A 21,923-nucleotide genomic window follows, 5' to 3' on the forward strand; every position below is an offset into this window, starting at 1 on the left:
GTGCCTTTGTATAGTAGGTCACAGAAGGTAGCCCTTTTAAGGTTTGTTTACTGTACCTCTGTCAAGCAGCGACACAGAAGAGATCCCAGGGGTAAACTTATGATCGCCCATCCATTCATCAAGATTTCTCTTGAGGAAGGTCAGTGAGGGGCTCTGCCTGACATGGATTAGGATTTTGTTCCAGAGTGAGGGGAGCCTCTGGGATATGAATCTGTCCCTCCAGCATGTCCTATTTATTTCTCTACTGAGGATCAGGTCCCTGGAGCATGTAGCTCTAAGGGATTTGGATTTCCTGAGGTGAAGCATGTCCATTAATTCTGGGTTGGACATGACTTTATACGTCAGACACAGATCGCCTCTGAGTAGGTGGTACGCAACTGAGTAGAGCTGGAGTTTCTTTAGCCAAACTGCATAGGACATCTGTTTGAGCCCCTTGATCCTCTTGGTGAGATACTTTTGGGGTCTTTCCAGTTGCTGAAGGTGTCAGGTAAGGTACATCCCAAATGGGGCATTGTACTCAATTATGGGCCTGATAAGTGATGAGTAGAGGGGCACAGTGACCTCTCTTGATCTAGATGTGAACCCTTTCATGATAAGGTGGGCTATATAGGAGGTCTTTCTAACCACTTTGGCAACGTGATTGTCAAAGGAGAGATTGCTGTCTACTTGGGTCCCCAAGTCCCTAATTACTTCTTCCGTACTTAATGGATTACCACCTATGTGGTAATTTGTGGGCACTTTGTTTTTTCCAAAGGGGTTGACTATGCACTTTTTGGCATTTAGCTTTAGGCCATGGTTCTGGCACCAGTTATCCGTCTCTGTGAGACCCTTTTGGAGGAAGCTTGTGTCAGTCAGAGAGTCGATTATAGCACCCAGTTTACAGTCATCTGCGAACTTGGTCAGCCATAGTCCACCCATGTTAGCCTGTACCTCAGAGAAATATATACCAAACAAGAGAGGTCCCAGGACTGAGCCTTGTGGAACACCACTTGTAGCTGGTTTAGAGTCTGACATGGCACCTGCTATTCTGACCATGTGGGTTCTATCCCTGAGCCAGTTTGCAACCCATCTTGTGACATAGGGGTTGATATTTAAGCTGGTGAGCTTATTTATGATGCCCGAGTGGGGTATTGTGTCAAAGACCTTTGCGAGGACCGGGTAGGCTGTGTGGACTACCTTCTCTTCATCTATGGCTTTGGTAACTGTTTCAAAGAAGTTGACAAGTTTCAAGAGGCAAGATCTGCCCTTAACAAAGCCGAATTGGGTAGGATCTAGTGTCTGGAGGTTCCCAATGTCTTTGTTTATGATTTCCATGATAATACGTTCCATAGCTTTGCAGACCAGGCTAGTCAGGCTTATAGGGCGATAGCTTCCGGGGTCTATTGTGGCACCACATTTGTGGAGTGGGACCACTGTTGCTGTACGCCATTCCTTGGGAACATATCCTGTAGTAAGGCTGAGATTGAACAGTGACTTTATATGAGGGTTTAGTTCTTCTTGGAGCTCGTGTAAGATGCAGCCCGGGACACTATCTGGTCCCATTGATGCTGTGTTTTTAGCTTTGGAGAGGGCAGCTCTCACCTCTGCATCTGTGATCTCAGGAAGGCTACACTCTGTTGGGATAGACATTTGCTCTTTTGGGGGGGAAGGGGGGTGTTTGCACTGAACCTTTCTGCCAGGATGTTGGCAATGTCTGTGGGTTCAGTGAATTTTTTGTCATTTTGCACTAACTCAGAGCATATCTGGGAGTTGCCTCCCAGGTTTCTGACATAACTAAAGAAGGCCTTGTGATTATCTTTAGTGTCTTGTCCAATTTTTCTTTCAAAGCTGGCCTTAGAAGATTTTATGAGGGATCATAGTTTCTTGCTAGTACTGATCAGTGATGCTTTTCCTTTTTGGGATTTTGCTCTGTCATGTAGTAGCTTTCTCCTTCTGTTGTATAGCTTATTTATGGCTGGGGTCCACCAGACAGGTCTCCTGCCTTTGGAGGAGTGAGTCTTGGTTTTATTTGGATAGCATGCTCCATGCATTCCTGTAGGTGTCCATAGAATGCTTTTGTAAAGGATTCTGCATTTTGGGCCATATTGTCCACTGGCCCGGGGGCTTTGAAGGATTCCACTTCAGTTTTGAGAAGTGTGAAGTTTGCTTTTGAGAAGTTCTTCACCGTGGTTTCCTTGGCTGGGGGTGGGGATGGAATATGGATGTCCAGTGAGATTTGTTTATGGTCTGATCTTACGAATGAGGGGTATACCTCTGGTGTGGAACATTGAGACCCCATGTTGGTGATGACCAGATCCAGTATGTTTTCCCCTCTTGTGGGAGTGGTGACCAGTTGTTCCATAGCATTTGAGTTTATAAATTCTAGGAACCATTGGGCTAGGGTGTTTGGGCTTGAGTAGTTTTCCCAATCGATGTTTGGGTAGTTGAAGTCACCCAATATAATAGTGTTTGGAGAGACCTTCATATTCTCCAGTGTTCTCAGGAAAGCTGAGTGAGGTTCCTGTGTTTAGGAGGGTGGTCTGTAGCAGACTACAAACTGAAAGGCAGTTTTGCCCACTGTTAGTTGCAAATGGATGGTCTCCGAAGCTTCGTGCAGTGTCACTAGCCTGAATTTGTGGGTATCTTTGATAAATATGGATACTTCCCCTCCTTTTGTAGTTTGGTCCGAATTTTGGGCTGGAAAGCATGGTATGAAGTATAGCTTGGTAGTGGTGGGGTGCTCTCAGAAGCCTTGAACCAAGTTTCTGTTACTGCACAGATATCGATATTCTTCATACTGAGGAGAGTCTCGAGTGCGTGCATCTTGAGGTTTAGACTTCTGGCATTGAGCGGCATTACCCTTAGTTTTTTTTTTCTTTGTGTTGTCTATGGGAGTGGGTTTGTCTTTTGAGCCTTGCCTAAAAAAGGCACTATGGGGGAGGTAAGAGCCTTAGCCAGTATTCGAAAACCCAGATTCACCAGCTGCAGTTCATTCATCAACCCTGGATAAGCTACAAATTGCTCACTGATGTTTTGTCATAGAAAATCATTTCTGGCACTGGTTCCATTACAGTGAGGCAGTGATTCACTATTTTGTTTACTTTTTCTTTTTCCTCCATGGTTGTGCAACTGTGGAGTTGGTTTATATAAATAAGGGGTATTGGGTAAATACCCTTACACAAGGGGTGCAGAGGGGCATCCCTCAAAAAATGTTTTTTTTATTGTGTTTTCATCATGTGAAGTTATAAACTGTTGTGCCAATTTAGTTGTAGCAAAATCAGGATGCAACCTGGGGAATCACAGCTGACCCATCCTTGGGTATAGTGCATCTAAAAGACATGTAACAAATCCTTCTCAGATATTTATGGCCTTGAGGCCAGACCAGCAGTCTCTAAGACACTAATCTTAAGGGTTTTACCCCCCCCCCCACATACTGTATATCTTTACACTTATCTGACATACTGTCAGCATATGGGTGGAATCTAGTTAGTCAATATCCATGAATATGTCAGCTTTTTTTCTGCTTTGTGCTTTATCTTCTATTACACCTAGGGCCGTGCTCACTCTTTGAGAGTCTTTCTTTATGTTCCGGAAGGATACATTAACTACTTTTCTTCTTTAGCTTGCAGAACAGAGAAGAAGTCATTTGTATAATAATTTGCTTGCTGTTTTTTAATAAATCGTAGAAGCTTTGAGAAGCCTATTTCAGATAACGTAGTACATCTTTAATTATGGTGGTGAGTTACGTTTGAAATGAACCCCTTTGTTCTTCAAGTCAAACAATTGTAGACAAACATTCTTAACAAGGAGATGAGTGTTGGAGTCTTTTATATAAATCACAGTCATATGTCACACAATATGATAGGATTTAAGCATACTTCTAAGAAATAACAGGTACTGTGAGCTGCCAAAAAGCTGAATCCCAAAAGAAAATCAATTAAAAAGACATATTTTCCTGCTGGAGCAAGACAAGTTGTCCAAAATGCCCTTCAATTAATGATGACATATTCTCAGACTTCAGCAAGAAAAATGGGACGACTGCATTATTCAGAAAAAAATTCTTATTTAAAGTGTTACTTATATTGACAGTTTTTTGGAAATAGCTCTGTGATTAAGAACAGACACTTGCATGTTAAGTTTGGTTTAGAGTTTGCTTATAAACTCTTCAGAATGGCATGCTACTTTGCAAATTGGAAGAAAGGATACACCTTACAGGCCATCTAATTATAGGAGATTAAAATGAGTATTGCCTAGGGGGGATGTGGGGCTTTCAACTGAATGCCTCATGGCCTTCTATAAATAAGCTCCCGCACCATCAGTTATTGTTAACTTAACATTTTGCAAGCAAAACAAGTTAAGTAAAAGGAGACAAATCTCTCAGTCATCCTCTTCCTATCATTGGGATCCATTAGATTTTATGAAAATCATCAACATTGTCTCAGGAGAGGTCTTTGCTAAGAGGAGGGGATCCCATAAGTGGGTGTATAACATATGTGTGAATTGCACAAATTGCGAATGCTCATAATATCGACCCTACCAGACCTCAAACTTCCTATTGTGGGGGGCTGCGCCACCCCCCCTGCTAAATATATATCACACTACAGTGAGGAAAGGGCAAATACCCCATTCTTCACTGTACCGTGATCTCAGAAAAAGCACTTTGAGGTCTGGTACGTTCGATATTATGAGCGTTCGCGATTTGTGCGATTCGCTGATATGATATAGACCCCCCCCCATAAGCAGGTTGCCTGTTAATTGCAGCTGCATGCATACCGAATGGCTCTAGTGTTCTTACTAGGTGAAAACATTCAAATGTAGTTAGATTCCCTCTATATATAGCAGTAATAGCCTTGAATATCACAACTATGTTTACCAGTTTGATTTCTGTTACTGTGCTATTACAAAAAGAACAGCTCTAGTCCATAATATCATTTTTTAAGTAACAAATATAAATTAATATTTATATAAATAAATAATATTTACTGTTTTTCTTTTACAGAAAGATGTTTGTAATGTGTATATGGGAGAATGCTGCACTCCCCTAAAGTCTTGCCCTCCATGGTAAGGTCCGATCATAAAGCCATCTCCTTCCAAATCAAACTCAACTCTGTAATCTCATTAAAACCAGTGAAAGTTAAGAATTATTCCTAGGCAAATTACCTTTTATTAAGTGATGGTGTGTCAAAATTCAATGCCCCTCCAAATCCCAAGAGCACAGCAGCCTATTCTGAACTGCTGTGAGTAACTCTGTACAACAAAGTCAGTGGTTGCATAGAGGCTGCTGTACTTACCAGAAATAAACCTAGGACTAGCCCTGGAAACAAACATCCTGTTGGCATCCCAAGTTAAACTGGATATACAACAAAAGGAAAAAAATATATGGCAAAAATCAGGGGTAATTCCCATAAAGATAAAAACTCTCCCATCAAAGAAAATAGGTAACTAAGAGGGCTAATTAGGTCAAACAAAGCCAAATTTGAGGTTAAGATAGCCGCTTAGGTAAAAGACAACCATTCTTTTTTCACTTTAGAGCAAGGAGGCCACTGAATACTCTACCTTTTTATGTGAGAGATGGCATGTTCATTTATTGTATTCAGTGTGTGGCAGCTATATAGGAAAACAGGGTGGGAACACTTAAAACTGCCTTATTCACTCAGTGTATGTGTGTGTGTGTGTGTGTGTCTGTGTGTGTGTACATGTGGGTGCATGAGAGTGTGTGTGTGTGTGTGTGTGTGTGCGTGTGTGCGTGTGTGCGTGTGTCTGTGTTTGCGTGTGTGCGTGTGTGTGTGTGTGTGTGTGTGTACATGTGGGTGCATGAGAGTGTGTGTGTGTGTGTGTGTGTGGTATGTGTGTGTGTGTGTGTGTGTGTGTGTGTGTGTGTGTGTGTGTGTGTGTGTGTGTGTGTACGCGTGCATGGTTCTGTGTTTGTGTATATGTGCAAGACAACTTGTGGAAACCATTGAGATTCTTCTTTGCTACAAATGTGGCAGCATTAATAGCTTTATACCAAGAGTATATGGTCAGAATTATCTCATTTTTCTTTGTGAATTATATTACATGGATAGTTGGGGTTCATTGGCTGCATTTTCATTTTGGTACATATTAAGATGACCATCCCTAATTTGGACTGTGGAGCTTATTTGCATAGTAGCATATATATTTTCTACATTCTTGCTGCAAAATTGTTTCTTAATCATGAGAGTACCTTTACCTGCATTTCTCTGAGTAGCCAAAGAAAGTGCATACCATGCGATAGATTCCAAAAGACATGCTCTCAGTGTAAGTGACTTACTCTGGATTAAGGCCTATCTACAAACTGACTTACTATGTGGACCAGATTCCAAGACACCTGCTCTCAGTGTAAGTGATCACTTACACTGACAGCAAGTTGTTTGGAATTGGGGCCCATGTCTTCGAACCCTGTCATTATTTTCAAGCTAGGGGCGCTTACTAATGTTTCAAAATTGTTTAGATGTTTAAAAAAAGAGCCTGACAAACACAAAATTGCATCTAATAAATTTATTTCTTCTTCATTTTGTACAAAGCACATTTGATTGTATTGCATTATCTCTATTTTTTTAATTTCAATTTTAGTTTTTCAGTTTTGATGAAAATTTTGTTTAATAATCCTTTCTGTATTCAGAAGCATGTATGATGTAGCTGTGTTTGAAAGGGAATTGGCTTGCATGTTTTGAATTTATGGTGTGGTTACAAAGATGAATGACTACCTAAGCTGAAAATTACTACATTGCAATTTGATATTTTTTGATCAGTAGAATATATTCATTTTTAGATACCCGTGTTATAGCTTAATGTCCTCTCATTGCTGGATGCTGTTTTCTGTGCCCAGATCTAAATGGGAGCACACAATAAAACTTTTATGTCCAGTTTGAACAGTAATTATGTGCACTTCACCTTATGTATACAAACAGTGCCAGTGCTACTGGAAAATATTAATTTTCACTGAATTTCAGTTTACCTTTTGTGTAATGCTATTTCTATTAGGTTTTCCCATCTTTCATTTATAATACTGAGTGAAGATAAAAAGACATGTCATTTTTGCATTATTTATTTATATATAGTTACTGCAACAATGTTTGGGCTATTCTAAAGCAGCACTACAAATGAAAAAAAATAAGTTTAATGTACTATTGCTAGAAGAGGGCATATTACTTTCATATGCCTTTATTTACAATTTTTTGCAGCTGAGAATGAATGTAAACAAATCAGTGTTGTTAATCAGATCAGAGTCTCTGTCAGAACTCTGGCATTGTCCTTAGGGCTCCGTAAAAGGTCACTTCAGTCATTCATTTGGCACTCTGTTGATCACAACAAGCACTGAATATAAACTTTTTTCTGCTTTTCTAGCTGTTATGAAGGTTTCCATGGAAGACGGTGGAACTCTGATATCATGATAACAACAGGCTACAATTTCTTGAAAAGTTCAATGGCCTTGCCTCAGACAGTTTGACATCCTGCTTAATGTCACAGCCAACTCGCAATTTAGCAGCATCAGGCAAAAGCACATTTATCAATCTATTGTGATGGTAATTTTGTCTGTCTGACTTGAATTACTTGTCTTGTATTTACATGATTGCAATTTAAAAAATAACCACTTGGCCCAAAGAGACAGTTTATTATACCTTCCATCACAGAGATGTCTACATTATTATGAATACCATATGGAATCTAACTTTTGGCTAGCAAGCAATGCACAGTTTTTGTGAGGAGGAGTGTATTTATTATTTCCAGTTTAGTTGCATGAGAAGTCATGACTTTGTCAATGAAATGGGAGTTGAATAATATTCTCCCATCTGTTCTTTTGATGGCTTTGTTCATATGTGCACATGTTCCAATATATCTGCATGCATGATAAACAGTGGCCTCTTGACCCGACTGAAGATATGCAATTTTTCTCTGCAGGCAGCAATGTGAAATCACTCTTAATGCGTGAGAAAGCTGTGAGTTAAAACTGTTTTGCTCCCTCATTGGCAGTAACAAATTATACTTTTAAAGCAAGCCATTCTATTCAAAAAACACTCATTTACTGCTCAGGAATAACATTAGAACAAAGCCTTTGTGTTAGAAATTAACTTTTTTCATAGTAACTATTAGATCATGCAAGCTAAATTGCATTATTATCAGTAGGAGTCTCCAAAAAGTAACAAACATCCCACCTGAAATGCATAAAATTGCTATTAGAAGATCATGATGAGACGTTTGTCCAAAATTAACATTTTATGTAGGGGCCAAGCCCCTCCTCACCCTTGCTACATCACAGCAAACCCCCTACTGTGTGTTATAATCACCCCAAGATTGCCATTACTCACAAGTACTTGTTTGCAGAGAAATCACATACTTGCCTTTCTACGTTTTTCTAGAAATCAAGAATAGTTTTCATTTTTGAAACACTTTGCCCAGATTTGTCTGATCTAAGCACTTGTATTTCGCAAGATGAGGTAACTGCTTATCATTTCGCTTTACTCGATGATTTGGCAGGCTACTCTTCAATTATTCTAGAGAAATATTTCAGTGAACTTGTATGTTTCTAACAATCTGTGAAAATAAAAATGCTAAGGCAGCTCAAACAGGAAAAGAAATTATTATGAAGTAGGAATGTAAACCCAAAATATTCTATAATAAAATTCCGTACTGGTTATTAAAACTTCCATAAATTAGTTATAGCCAATGCTTGGCCTCATCCATTATAGTGTACTTTTTTATGTTTTAGAATGGTATTTTACTTTTTCAGACAGTTTTCACTTATACCCTAGTAGAACATTAAGATTTTAATAAATGGTTGTTTTCTGTGGCTCTGTTTTGAAATAGTACCACTTTAAAGCTAGTTGTAAACTTAGGGAAGAAATGATGGATGCTTTTAAGAGTTTTTCTACTTGGAGGGAAGGACTTTGCTGTCACTACCTCTCCTTCTCTTTATTTACTTAAGAATTTCAGAGGGCACTACACCTCAAGGTAAAGCGCAAATGCCCCGTCAAACTGCCTACTATTTTCTCACTTAGCAATCTGTCAAATAGTTTCCATTTGTATTGTTGCTTTCCATCCTGTCTTATCTTCTCAAATAAATTATGCAAAAAAAAAGGTTCTGGTTCATAATATGTTTTCTCAACAGCAAGTCAAAAATATATGCCTGCGCTTTTGCTTACAACTGGTTGAGGAAGAGACAAGTTACACATTTAGACATGACAGGCATAGAATATAAAATATTTCTGAATGCCCTTTTCAGCCAGGGACAAGAGATGGATCCAGTACTATATAACCTTAGCAGTTGCCTGGGACCTGTAAGTCGGGGGAGGGGCTGCTGGCTGCCACAACACTTAATTTTAATTAAGCAATTAAAAAACATTTTTTTTGCATTTCTTCTTTAAGACTGCATTCTATGTCTATGTCCACAGCCAGTGAGAAGATCAAATACTCTGGTGCAGTCTCATACCACTGCCATGGAGTGTGCCCTAACCCTACCACTCACTGCCATGGAGTGTGCCCTAACCCTACCACTCACTGCCATGGAGTGTGCCCTAACCCTACCACTCACTGCCATGGAGTGTGCCCTAACCCTACCACTCACTGCCATGGAGTGTGCCCTAACCCTACCACTCACTGCCATGGAGTGTGCCCTAACCCTACCACTCACTGCCATGGAGTGTGCCCTAACCCTACCACTCACTGCCATGGAGTGTGCCCTAACCCCATCACCATTAGGTAGCTTTACCGGCTTATGCTATGGCTGCCTTCAGAAGGTTGCACATGCTGCTTCCCTTCCCCCAAGATGGATGAATTGATGTCAACCATTTATTCCCATGATTCCCTACCCAGTTGTTCCAGTGCCAATGCTGTCAGTCACACATGGTTAGTTTGGGTTCACTCAGGCCCTTATCCCCTCTGTGCCTTGAAGGTGACTATTTGCAAAAGGATTTTTACTAGGGGGCAGTGAGGTGTGAGTTATACTGTGGTGGTCTCTTGCATGTAATCAGAGGTAAGAGCAGTCTGTTTGTAGACAGCTCCAAAATAGGGACATATTTGATCATAGGATGGAAAACACTAGTATTCAAATTAACTAGACTATAAATCTAGCAAGGAATAGAGGATAGCATTTAATCCCCAGAAGTAAAACATAATGCATCTCTGAAGAAAGCATCAGGGAACAAACAGTAGCTCAGAGGACTGCAAGCAACACTTACAATGACTACTACAAGTAAGCAAGGGTTTATTAGACTCACTGGCATAGGGCATGGATAAATGCATGCAGTAATCAAGAAGGTGGGGACACTGTCAACTATAATGGAGTAGCAAAGTTAGACATCCTTTTGCAACAAGTGCTAAAACAGATGTGACAGTAAAAGGTGGTCTGTGCAACTGATTCAGAAGCCAGTATTAGCATACAGTGAAAAACGTTCATACATTGATGTGTAAGCTTACAGTGAGAAAATATATCAGTGTCAGTGGCATAGCAGGTAGCATACATGCCTTTGGTGGTAGAGAGCATCAGATTTTAGGTTCTATTCTCAAGCCAGGTGCCTTAATTAATTTCTAATACTAACACTGCAGTACAGCATAAAGGTGGGGGAGAGGTGCTACTCTCCTGAATGTGTCGTCATTTGGATGAGATGTTAAACTGAGACCCTATCTGCCTGAATTGGTGAAAGCTCAGATAATGTAAAGATCCCATGGTACCTATCATAAAAGTAGTGAAAGTTTCCCAATGCATTGACCATATTTCTCCTAGCAGTATAAATACTACCTCAGGTCTCTCTTGAAAAGTGGCCACTAGCCAAATGGAACTAACATGATCAACAAAGGATAAATTAAAAAATAAAATAAAATAAATGCCAAAATGTGTAAACCAGCACCTGGCATAACATTACTAAAGATCAATGCATATTATATATACCAGCACCTATAGCACAAAGTCAGAAATGATAATATTTGATTGTGTAAAGCATCATCACCTGGGACAAAGTGAAAAAAGATCATACCAGAATGGGTATACCAGCAGGTGGCACAATGCCAAAAATGATAATACCATGATGTACAACCAACACCTGGCACACAGTAAGAAGAACTGTGCCTTAATGTATAAATAAGCATCTGACACATGCTGAAAAAATACCAGACTATTGTGTGAAAACTGGCACCGTGAACACAGAAAAGTTCATGTCATAAAGTGCAGTCCTGTGCTTGGCACAGCATGAAAAAATATTATATTATAATTTATAAATCAGCACCACACCATGTTGCACTACTGTAAAAAATGATTTACTTTTCCCAGGCCAAAGCAAGATGACACTGGATAATAATAGCCATGGGCCTGTTAGGCTGTGCCCTACAAGAGTCAATTATGCATTTTTCAGGGCTGAAGACATTGCACTAAGGCTCCAATCAAAACAGAATAGACTGAGGCCACAAACAGCAGCCAGTAAAACATTTTTGTACTGCATGTTCCTGATTTGTTTCATGCTGCATGGAAATGACCTGATGTAGTGAGCAGCAGGCAAGCAATACCAGGCTTCAGTTGTGCTGCGGACAATATCAGCAGCAAAGGGGGAGAAAAGGGGGCAAGTGATGCAGGATTGTGACCCCCGTCCTGCCCTTCTACTCACTATTTACTATTCAAAGCTCCATCTGACAGCTCAACCCAGAAATAAAAAGTGAATCAGAAAGTGCAATTGGTCACAAAACTGAATTCTCTAAGGAGGGCGAAAGAAAACTTGAGAATCTGTATTACTGGTGAGATTCCTGAAAGCTTTGCACTGCAGAGGACTGGATCCACCTTCCTGCTGCCATGCATTGACACTTATATAATTTTTTTTTTGTACTGGAATTGTCATACTATTTGTTTTTGTTGATATGGACTACAGTTGCAGGATGTGATTTTATTCAGGAAGTAAGAAGGTATAGTGCCAATTGCTAGCTATACTTCTTACGTGAAGGGTTATACTGAATTGTGAGGTTGGAGAGATGAGCTGAAGTGCATGGGGAGAAAATATTAAAGGATCAAAAAATATAATATTCAGCAGTCTTATGAATGCATAACAAATGTGCCATTTATTATAACCTAAACAAAGAGAACGTCAGTTAAAAAATGCTAGCCTCTAAAAACATGAGAGACACAGACAATGAAAGACAAGCATTTGAAGATGCCTTAACATAACAAAGAGAGGAGTAGGTAATATAATATTCTAAACCAGTATAGCTGTATATCACTTAATCAGAGAAAGGGAGTATGTACTTAGAGAGTGGACAGAATGCAAAGCAGACCTAGAACATATCATAGGAATCAACAAATGTGACTTATCATAACTGGTAGCATCTGAATGCAAGATAAGGAACCCTGGTAGGAAACTAAAGGAGCTGCAAGCAGTAATGACAAGAAGGTGGGTATTGGTCTCATTCCAGAATCTTGGTCCATTGACGAATGGGGATAGCATAAGAGGTACCTGGCCATAGGCTGTTCATGAACAACTGATTATATAATCAGGTAGGATTATGCATCAAAAACTGAAGATAACAACAAACACACTACCTGACAACTAATCTGCATAGTAGGTTAACCAGGATGGTAAGGTAAGTAATAAATAATGAATAACAGCGGTAGATGAAATCAGATGTGCAAATATGAATGATGTATACGGTTATTGTCACAATGGCATGGATATTGCTCCAAGAGGTACATACATGTGTGTGTGTGTGTGTGTGTGTGTGTGTGTGTGTGTGTGTGTGTGTGTGTGTGTGTGTGTGTGTGTGTGTGTGTGTGTGTATATATATATATATATATATATATATATATACACACACATACATATATACATATTTCCTGAGAGAAAGTTTAAATGTCTTGTCTGCAGAAAAAGATAATAGACAGCGTTATAATATAAAAGATCCAGTAATTTGATGTTATTGTGTATAGTGCAATAAAATATGTAAGAAGAATAAGAACAATGACACCAACAAGAATAGGAACAATGACACCAAGAAAAAGAATAGAAACAATGACACCAACAAGAAGAATAGAAACAATGACACCAACAAGAAGAATAGGAACAATGACAGCAACAAGAAGAATAGGAAAATGACACCAACAAAAAGAATAGAAACAATGACACCAACAAGAAGAATAGGAACAGTGGCACCAACAATAATAGGAACAATGACACCAACTAAAATAATAGGAACAATGACACCAACAAGAAGAATAGGAACAATCAAACCAACAAAAAGAATAGGAACAATAACACCAACAAGAAGAATAGAAACAATGACACCAAGAAGAAGAATAGGAACAATGACACCAAGAAGAAGAATAGGAACAATGACACCAACAAAAAGAATAGAAACAAAACAATGACACCAAGAAGAAGAATAGGAACAATGACACCAACAAGAAGAATAGAAACAATGACACCAACAAGAAGAATAGGAACAATTACACCAACAAGAATATGAACAATGACAACAAGAATAGAAACAAACAATGACACCAACAAAAAGAATAGAAACAATGACACCAACAAGAAGAATAGAAACAATGAGACCAAGAAGAAGAATAGGAACAACAACACCAACAAAAAGAATCGAAACAATGACACCAAGAAGAATAGGAATGACACCAACAAAAAGAGTAGAAACAATGACACCAAGAAGAATAGAAACAATGACACCAACAAGAAGAATAGGAGCAATGACACCAACAAAAAGAATAGAAACAATGACACCAAAATAAAGTACAGGAACAATGGCACCAACAAAAAGAATAGAAACAATGACACCAACAAGAAGAATAGGAACAATGACACTAACAAGAATAGGAACAATGACACCAACAAAAAGAATAGAAACAATGGCAGCAACAAAAAGAATAGAAACAATGGCACCAACAATGAGAATAGAAACAATGACACCAAGAAGAAGAATAGGAACAATGACACCAACAAAAAGAATAGAAACAATGACACCAACTAGAAGAATAGGAACAATGACACCAACAAGAATAGGAACAATGACACCAACAAAAAGAATAGAAACAATGACACCAACAAGAAGAATAGGAACAATGACACCAACAAAAAGAATAGAAACAATGACACCAACTAGAAGAATATGAACTATGACACCAACAAGAAGAATAGAAACAAAACAATGACACCAACAAGAAGAATGGGAACAATGGCACCAACAAGAAGAACAGAAACAATGACACTAACAAGAAGAATAGGAACAATGTCACCAACAAGAAGAATAGGAACAATGACACAAAAAAAGAGTAGGAACAATGACACCAATAAAAAGAATAAAAACAATGACACCAACAAGAAGAATAGGAGCAATGACACAACAATGACACCAACAAGAAGAATAGGAACAATGACACCAACAAGAATAGAAACAATGACACCAACAAAAAGAATAGAAACAATGACACCAACAAGAAGAATAGGAACAATGACATCAACAAGAATAGGAACAATGATACCAACAAAAAGAATATAAACAATGACACCAACAAGAAGAATAGAAACAATGACACTAACAAGAAGAATAGGAACAGTGACACCACAAAAAGAATAGGAATAATGACAACAACAAGAAGAATAGAAACAATGGCACCAAGAAGAAGAATAGAAACAATGACACAAAGAAGAATAATAGAAACAATGACACCAACAAAAAGAATAGGAACAATGACACCAACAAGAATAGGAACAATGACACCAACAAGAAGAATAGGAACAATGACACCAAGAAGAATAGAAACAATGACACCAACAAGAAGAATAGAAACAATGACACCAACAAGAAGAATAGGAACAATGACATCAACAAAAGGAATAGAAACAATGACACCAATAAGAAGAATAGGAACAATGACACCAACAAGAATAGGAACAATGATACCAAGAAGTATAGAAACAAACAATGACACCAACAAGAAGAATAGAAACAATGACACCAGCAAGAAGAATAGGAAAAATGACACCAAGAACAGGAATGATGACACCAACAAAAAGAATAGAAACAATGACACCAACAAAAAGAATAGAAACAATGACACCAAGAAGAAGAATAGGAACAATGACACCAACAAAAAGAATAGAAACAATGACACCAACAAGAAGAATAGGAACAATGCCACTAACAAGAAGAATAGAAACAATGACACCAACAAAAAGAATAGAAACAATAACACCAAGAAGTAGAATATGAACAATGACACTAACAAAAAGAACAGAAACAATGACTCCAACAAGAAGAATAGAAACAATGACACCAACAAGAAGAATAGGAACAATGACACAAACAAGAATAGGTACAATGACACCAACAAGAAGAATAGAAACAATGACACCAACAAGAAGAATAGAAACAATGACACCAAGAAGAAGAATAGGAACAATGACACCAACAAAAAGAATAGAAACAATGACAGCAACAAAAAGAATAGAAACAATGACACCAAGAAGAAGAATAGAAACAATGACACCAAGAAGAAGAATAGGAACAATTACACCAACAAAAAGAATAGAAACAATGACACCAAGAAGAATAGGAGCAATGACCACCAACAAGAAGAATAGGAACCAAGACACCAACAAGAATTGGAACAATGACACCAACAAGAAGAATAGGAACAATGACACCAGCAAGAATAGGGACAATGACACCAACACAAGAATAGAAACAATGACACCAACAAGGAGAATAGAAATAATGACACCAACAAGAAGAATAGGAACAATGACACTAACAAGAATATGAACGACACCAACAAAAATAATAGAAATAATGACACCAACAAGAAGAATAGGAACAATGACAGCAACAAAAAGAATAGAAACAATGACACCAACAAGAAGAATAGGAACAATGACACCAAGAAAAAGAATAGAAACAAAACAATGACACCAAGAAGAAGAATAGGAAAAATGACACCAAGAAGAAGAACAGAAAGAATGACACTAACAAGAAGAATAGGAACAATGACACCAACAAGAAAAATAGGGATAATGAGACCAACAAGAAGAATAGAAACAATGACACCAACAAGAAGAATCGAAACAATGACACCAACAAGAAGAATAGGAACAATGACACCAACAAAAAGAATAGAAACAATGACACCAAGAAAAAGAATAGGAATAATGACACCAACAAAAAGAATAGAAACAATGACACCGACAAGAAGAATAGGAACAATGACACCAACAAGAATAGGAACAATGACACCAACAAAAAGAATAGAAACAATGACACCAACAAGAAGAATAGGAACAATAACACCAACAAAAAGAATAGAAACAATGACAGCAACAAGAAGAATAGGAACAATGACACCAACAAAAAGAACAGAAACAATGACACCGACAAGAAGAATAGGCGCAATGACACCAACAAGAATAGAAACAATGACACCAACAAAAAGATTAGAAAGAATGTCACCAACAAGAAGAATAGGAACAATGACACCAACAAGAATAGGAACAATGACACCAACAAAAAGAATAGGAACAATGACACCAACAAGAATAGGAACAATGACACCAACAAAAAGAATAGGAACAATGACACCAACAAGAAGAATAGAAACAATGACACCAACAAGAAGAACAGGAACAATGACACCAACAAGAAGAATAGAAACAAAACAATGACACCAACAAGAAGAATAGGAACAATGACACTAACAAAAATAATAGGAACAATGACACCAACAAAAAGAATAGGAACAATGACACAAACAAGAAGAATAGGAACAATGACACCAACAGGAAACATAACCTGGGGAATCAGAAAGGCTCCTACCAGTAGCTGTAACTGCTGCAGCCGAAAAGGGCAGTTTTGAGATTGTGGAAAACATAATTCAGTGACATGTTAAATGCAATGAATAAAAACCTCATTTCTGACAAATTTGCATATCGCTAAGTTGCTCGTGATTATAGATAGAGCAAATCATCACTTTCTGGCAAAAGTTACCACAGGTGACCCATGCATCTCATTGGCACAGGAACCTTCACGCTATCACACATGCACCAACATATCTTTTACCTGTTGTTGACCTCACAGAACCTCCCCGCTGTCTCTTCTGCACTTGTAAATCATAGATCCTTGTAGTTAATCAATAATGCTAGACATTTGAGTTTGAGTCTCCTTCTTATTGCAGTTGTTCATAAAGTGTATCATGACAGTAGATCTGTTACTCTACTGACTTTTTAAGTGAGTCCAAATACTAGTTTAAAACAGTTCCAGATGTTACATAATGCTACTGATGTTGCCTGTTATGTGTCCTGTCCCTTGTAAATCATGGACTGATCGAGTCTGCTAATAATGCCAGAGATTAGAGTTAGCATAAAGGGTTAAGGATCAGGCTTGTCAAGTTGCATTGTGTGTTAAAGGTGTATGGTTTGAATCTGTTACCCTTTTACTTTAACTTGTTTTTCTTTAAAACTTAAAAGTAATATGTTAAGAGGTCTAGTGCTGGTGCAGAGAAAAGTGTGCTGAGGGCACAGCTTTTGAAACTGTTCACCCCTTTCGTTATAACTTTTGTTTTTCAAAGACTTCAGGTAATATGAAAGAGAATCCCTGGAGTCTAGTGGTAGTCCAGACAGTTAAAGTTCTTCAAAGAGCTGTTTGTAAATAATGATGCTACTGGGTCTGAATCCTTTTCAGTGCCTTTAGGATACAACATGAAGAATATCACTGGCATCTATTGTCCCTCTCAATATTGCAAGATTTTCTTGTTTGTCTAGAAAAGTGTGGAGATGTGACAGCCCCCCAGAGGCACACACACACACACACACACACACACACACACACACACACACACACACACACACACACACAAACACACACACACAAAATACCCCTTCCCCAAAAACTACTGGTTTGCTAAAGTCCCTAGCATTTACCTGTGATCTCACCTATTAGAACTGAGCACGAGATTTTGGCAGTGTTTGTTAACATGAGAAGTCTGGATACATTTATTTATTTATTTATTACCATTTGTTTATCATGAAAGTATGATGGGCAGAAAAAAAAACTCTCAATAAAAGATATGAGACGGAGTAAAGTGATAGGGCCTTTAGTCAGTCTGAATAAGATTCGTATCTTACACTTTGTATTTTTGTTGTGAGAAACCTCTGGGGCCACTTCAGTTGGTATAAGTGCCTGGTTAGGTACATGCAGAAGGGAGAATTTTACTAAATTATGGGCCTGACGAGGGCCGAGTATAATGGCACTATGACTTCCTTTCATCTTAATGCCATACCATACCTTTATGTATAAGTTGAGCCACACAGAAGGATTTCTTCACTACAGTAGCTACCTGGTGGTCAAAGTTTAGGTTACTATCTACCTGTGTTCCTAGGTCCCTCACCACTGAGTCTACTTTTAGGGGTGTGCTATCAATATTATAATTTGCAGGGATATCTGATTTACTGAAGGGTATGATTACACATTTGGTCTCAGACCATGGTTTTGCCACCATTCGTTTGTCAGTTTTAGCCCTGTTTGTAGGATGTCTTCATCACTTGGGGATTCAGTGATTGCTCCCAGCTTACAGTCATCAGTGAAATTGGTTGGCCTGAGGCCCCCCAACACTGGCCTTCACTTCAGAGAATTATATACCAAATAGGAAGGGTCCCAGTACTGAGCTCTGTGGGAAACCACTACTAACAGGTTTCTTATTGGAAGTATATTTTCCTATCTGGGCAACGTGTGTCCTGTCAATGAGCCAGCTGGTTGTCCTGACAATGAGCCAGTTGGCTATCCATCTGATGATGTAAGGATTTATGCCTAACTCAGTAAGTGCATCTATGATCCTCAGGTGGGAGGGTTGTGTCAAAAGCTTTGGCCAGGTCTAGATAAGAGGTGTGTACCATTTACCCTCATCCATGGCACTGGTGACTTCCTTGAAGAAGTCCACCAGAATAAGTAGACAAGACCATCCTGTGAGAAAACCAAATTGGGTCTGGTCTAGTTTTTAAGAGTTCCTAGACAAGACCATCCTGTGAGAAAACCAAATTGGGTCTGGTCTAGTTTTTAAGAGTTCCTATGTTGTTATTGATAAGGTCCATGATAATTCTCTCCGTGGCCTTGCAGATAAGACTGGTTAAGCTAATGGGTCTGTAGTTCCCTGAGTCAGTTGATGCCCCCCTCCCCCCTTGTGCAGAGGGAAGACTGCTGCAGTCCCCATTACTATGGGACAAAGGACATCTAGAGGCTGTTTCTAGATGACAGAAGTTTTCTAGTGGACTTGATAGATTCTGTTTTAAGAAGCATTCTGGAATGTTGTTGAGAACCATGCTTTGGAAATTTAATAAGCTGTCACTTAGTTTGAGGTAATTGGCCTTTGCAAAGTTCTTAACAGGTTTGGTGATAGATGGGGGTTCTAGGTTAGTTTTCATACTAAAGGAGATCATTTTGTGGTCACATCTTAACAGGGAGGAGTTAATGCACAGGAGGGAGCAGCATCCCCCCATGTTTGTGAGTACCAGGTCTAGGATATTTATAACTCTAGTTGGAGAGCTAGCTAGTTGTTCCAGGGTGTTTTTTAATGATGAAGTCCAAAAACCTCTGAGCAAGTGAATTATGGGTTATACAAATCTCCCAGTTTATGGAGGGGTAGTAGAAATCACCCATAAATATGGTGTTAGGCTGAATGTTAAGAGATTCCAGTAGGTTTAGGTAGGAGGTGTGGTTTCCAGACTCATGTTAGGGGATCTGTAGCTAGCAAGGATATGATACGGGGTTGCACCTATGGTTAGTTGGGCATGGAGCAGCTTAAGCAGGACATGTTGTTGGACCAGTCTAGCAGTGTACTCATCTTTTATGAACAGTGAGACACCTCCTCCCTTTGCTTTTTCCTGAGCTGAGGATAATCAAATGTATGGAAGGAATTGTAGCCTTTGATAGCCAGGGTGCTTTCTATGGTTCTGAACCATGTTTCCATGACTGCACATATGTTCATAAGTTCATAGGTGTTTACTAGACTGATGACCACAAAGGCCTTTTTAAGCGTAGCCATGCACCCCAAATCTCTGACAAGTTACGATACCCTTGATAAGTGTAAGCAGGGGCCTGGGAGATGGACCATTTACAGGTTGCCTTTGTCCATTAGAGACATAGGTGCCAAACTAGGGATGAATTTCTGGTGCCCCATCCAATTGTCCAAGCAGCACTTGAATTGAGTTAGGGAGGAACCCTGCTTCACATGGACGGGGAGCCTGTTCCACAGATGGGGTAGTCTCTGGGATACGTACCTGTCTCACCAGCAAGTTCTATTTATATCACAGGCAAGGTTTAAGTCTTTAGAACGAGTAATTCTGGTTCTGTTTATTTTGTGGATATACAGGAGGTCCACCAGAGTGGGGTCTGACAATGCCCTGTATGCTAGGCATAGATCTCCCCTCAAAAGCCTGTAGAAGACAGAATACAGGGACAGGGCCTTGAGGAGGCCTGCACAGGACATTTTACTTATGCCCTGTATTCTTTTAGTGAGGAACCTCTGTGGATGTCCCAATTGTTGGATATGTCTGGTTAGGTATATACCAAATGGGGAATTGTACTCATACCAAATGGGGCATTGTACTCAATGATAGGTCTGATGAATGCTGAATACAGTAGAACAATGACCTCCTTGGACTTAGATGCCATACCTTTGTTTATAAGTTGCACAACATAGAATGATTTCCTCACTACTGTTGACATGTGATGGTCAAAGGCTAGATTACTATCTATGTGTGTCCCTAAGTCCCTGACTACTGAGTCAGCTCTAAGGGGTGTGTTGTCAATATGATAGTTACCAAGGATGGATGCCTTCCCAAAGGATTCTATTATACATTTCATGGCATTTAGTTTTAGTCCATGGCTCTGACACTAGTTGTTTGTCTGTGCCAGCCCTTCCTGGAGAACATTTGTGTCAGTGTGGGACTCAATAACATCTCCTAATTTGCAATCATCTGCAAATTTACTCAGCCAGAGACCACTGACATTGGCCTTGACTTCAGAGACATAAATGCCAAAAAGGTGCGGTCCACGGACTGATCCCTGAGGGACTCCGCTTTTGACTGGCCTCTTTGTAGAGGTGGACTCCGCTGGTCTAACTTCCTGGGTCCTCTCTGTGAGCCAGTTGGCTATCCACTGGGTGACATACAAGTTTGTACCTAATCTCTAGAGTTTGTCAACAATGCCTTGGTCAGGTCAAGGTAGGCAGTGTGAACCATTTTGCCATCATCCATTGCTTTGGTTACCTTCTCAAAGAAGTCCACCAGATTGAGTAGGCATGATCTGCCCTTGACGAAACCAAACTGGGTTGGGTCCAGTATCTGGTGGTTTACCATAATAATTCTTTCCATGGATTTACATATAAGACTAGTGAGACTTATGGTTCTGTAGTTTCCAGGGTCTGTAGATGGCCCACCTTTGTGCAGAGGAATGATTGTTGCCTTTCTCCATTCATGAGGCATGAAGCCTGTTTGAAGGCTACAGTTAAATAGTAATTCCAGAGGCCATGATAGGTCATGTTTCATGCTATTTAGAAAGCATCCTGGGATATTGTCTGGACCCATTGGTGCAGTGTTCTTGGTCTTAGAGAGAGCATTAAGGACCTGGATCCTAGTGATAGCAGTGCGAGTTATATTTGATGGTATTTCCTGAGGGAAGGTTGAGGAGGAGAGAGGGGTTAAGTTGGAGCTGAATTTATCAGCCAGGTGTGCTATATCTTCTGGCTTAGCATAGGTGGCTCCATTTATAATGAGCTCTGCACAATTGTGTATTGCCTTTGAGGTTGTGGACATAGCTAAAGAATGCTTTGTAGTTGTCCTTGGTCTGGGAGGCCAAACTTACCTCAAATTTGACTTTGATAGACTTTATTTGTCCTCTGTGTTCTCTAGGGTGAGGAGTGCTTCCAGGAAGTGCAGTTTTCCATTTAAACT

The 21,923-nt window shown here is 39.3% G+C and overlaps 1 protein-coding gene across 1 annotated transcript; it reads left to right on the forward strand.

Annotated features, from left to right (window-relative positions):
• Nucleotides 1-14,567: 14,567 nt before the first annotated feature.
• Nucleotides 14,568-15,191, forward strand: LOC122814905 (homeobox protein 4-like). The gene has a single exon (XM_044087169.1). The coding sequence runs from the start codon at nucleotides 14,568-14,570 to the stop codon at nucleotides 15,189-15,191; it is 624 nt and encodes a 207-aa protein (XP_043943104.1).
• Nucleotides 15,192-21,923: the final 6,732 nt, after the last annotated feature.

This window comes from Protopterus annectens, chromosome 11.part0 (genome assembly GCF_019279795.1).
Source record: "Protopterus annectens isolate FY-2018-M chromosome 11.part0, PAN1.0, whole genome shotgun sequence".
Taxonomy (NCBI): domain Eukaryota; kingdom Metazoa; phylum Chordata; order Ceratodontiformes; family Protopteridae; genus Protopterus; species Protopterus annectens.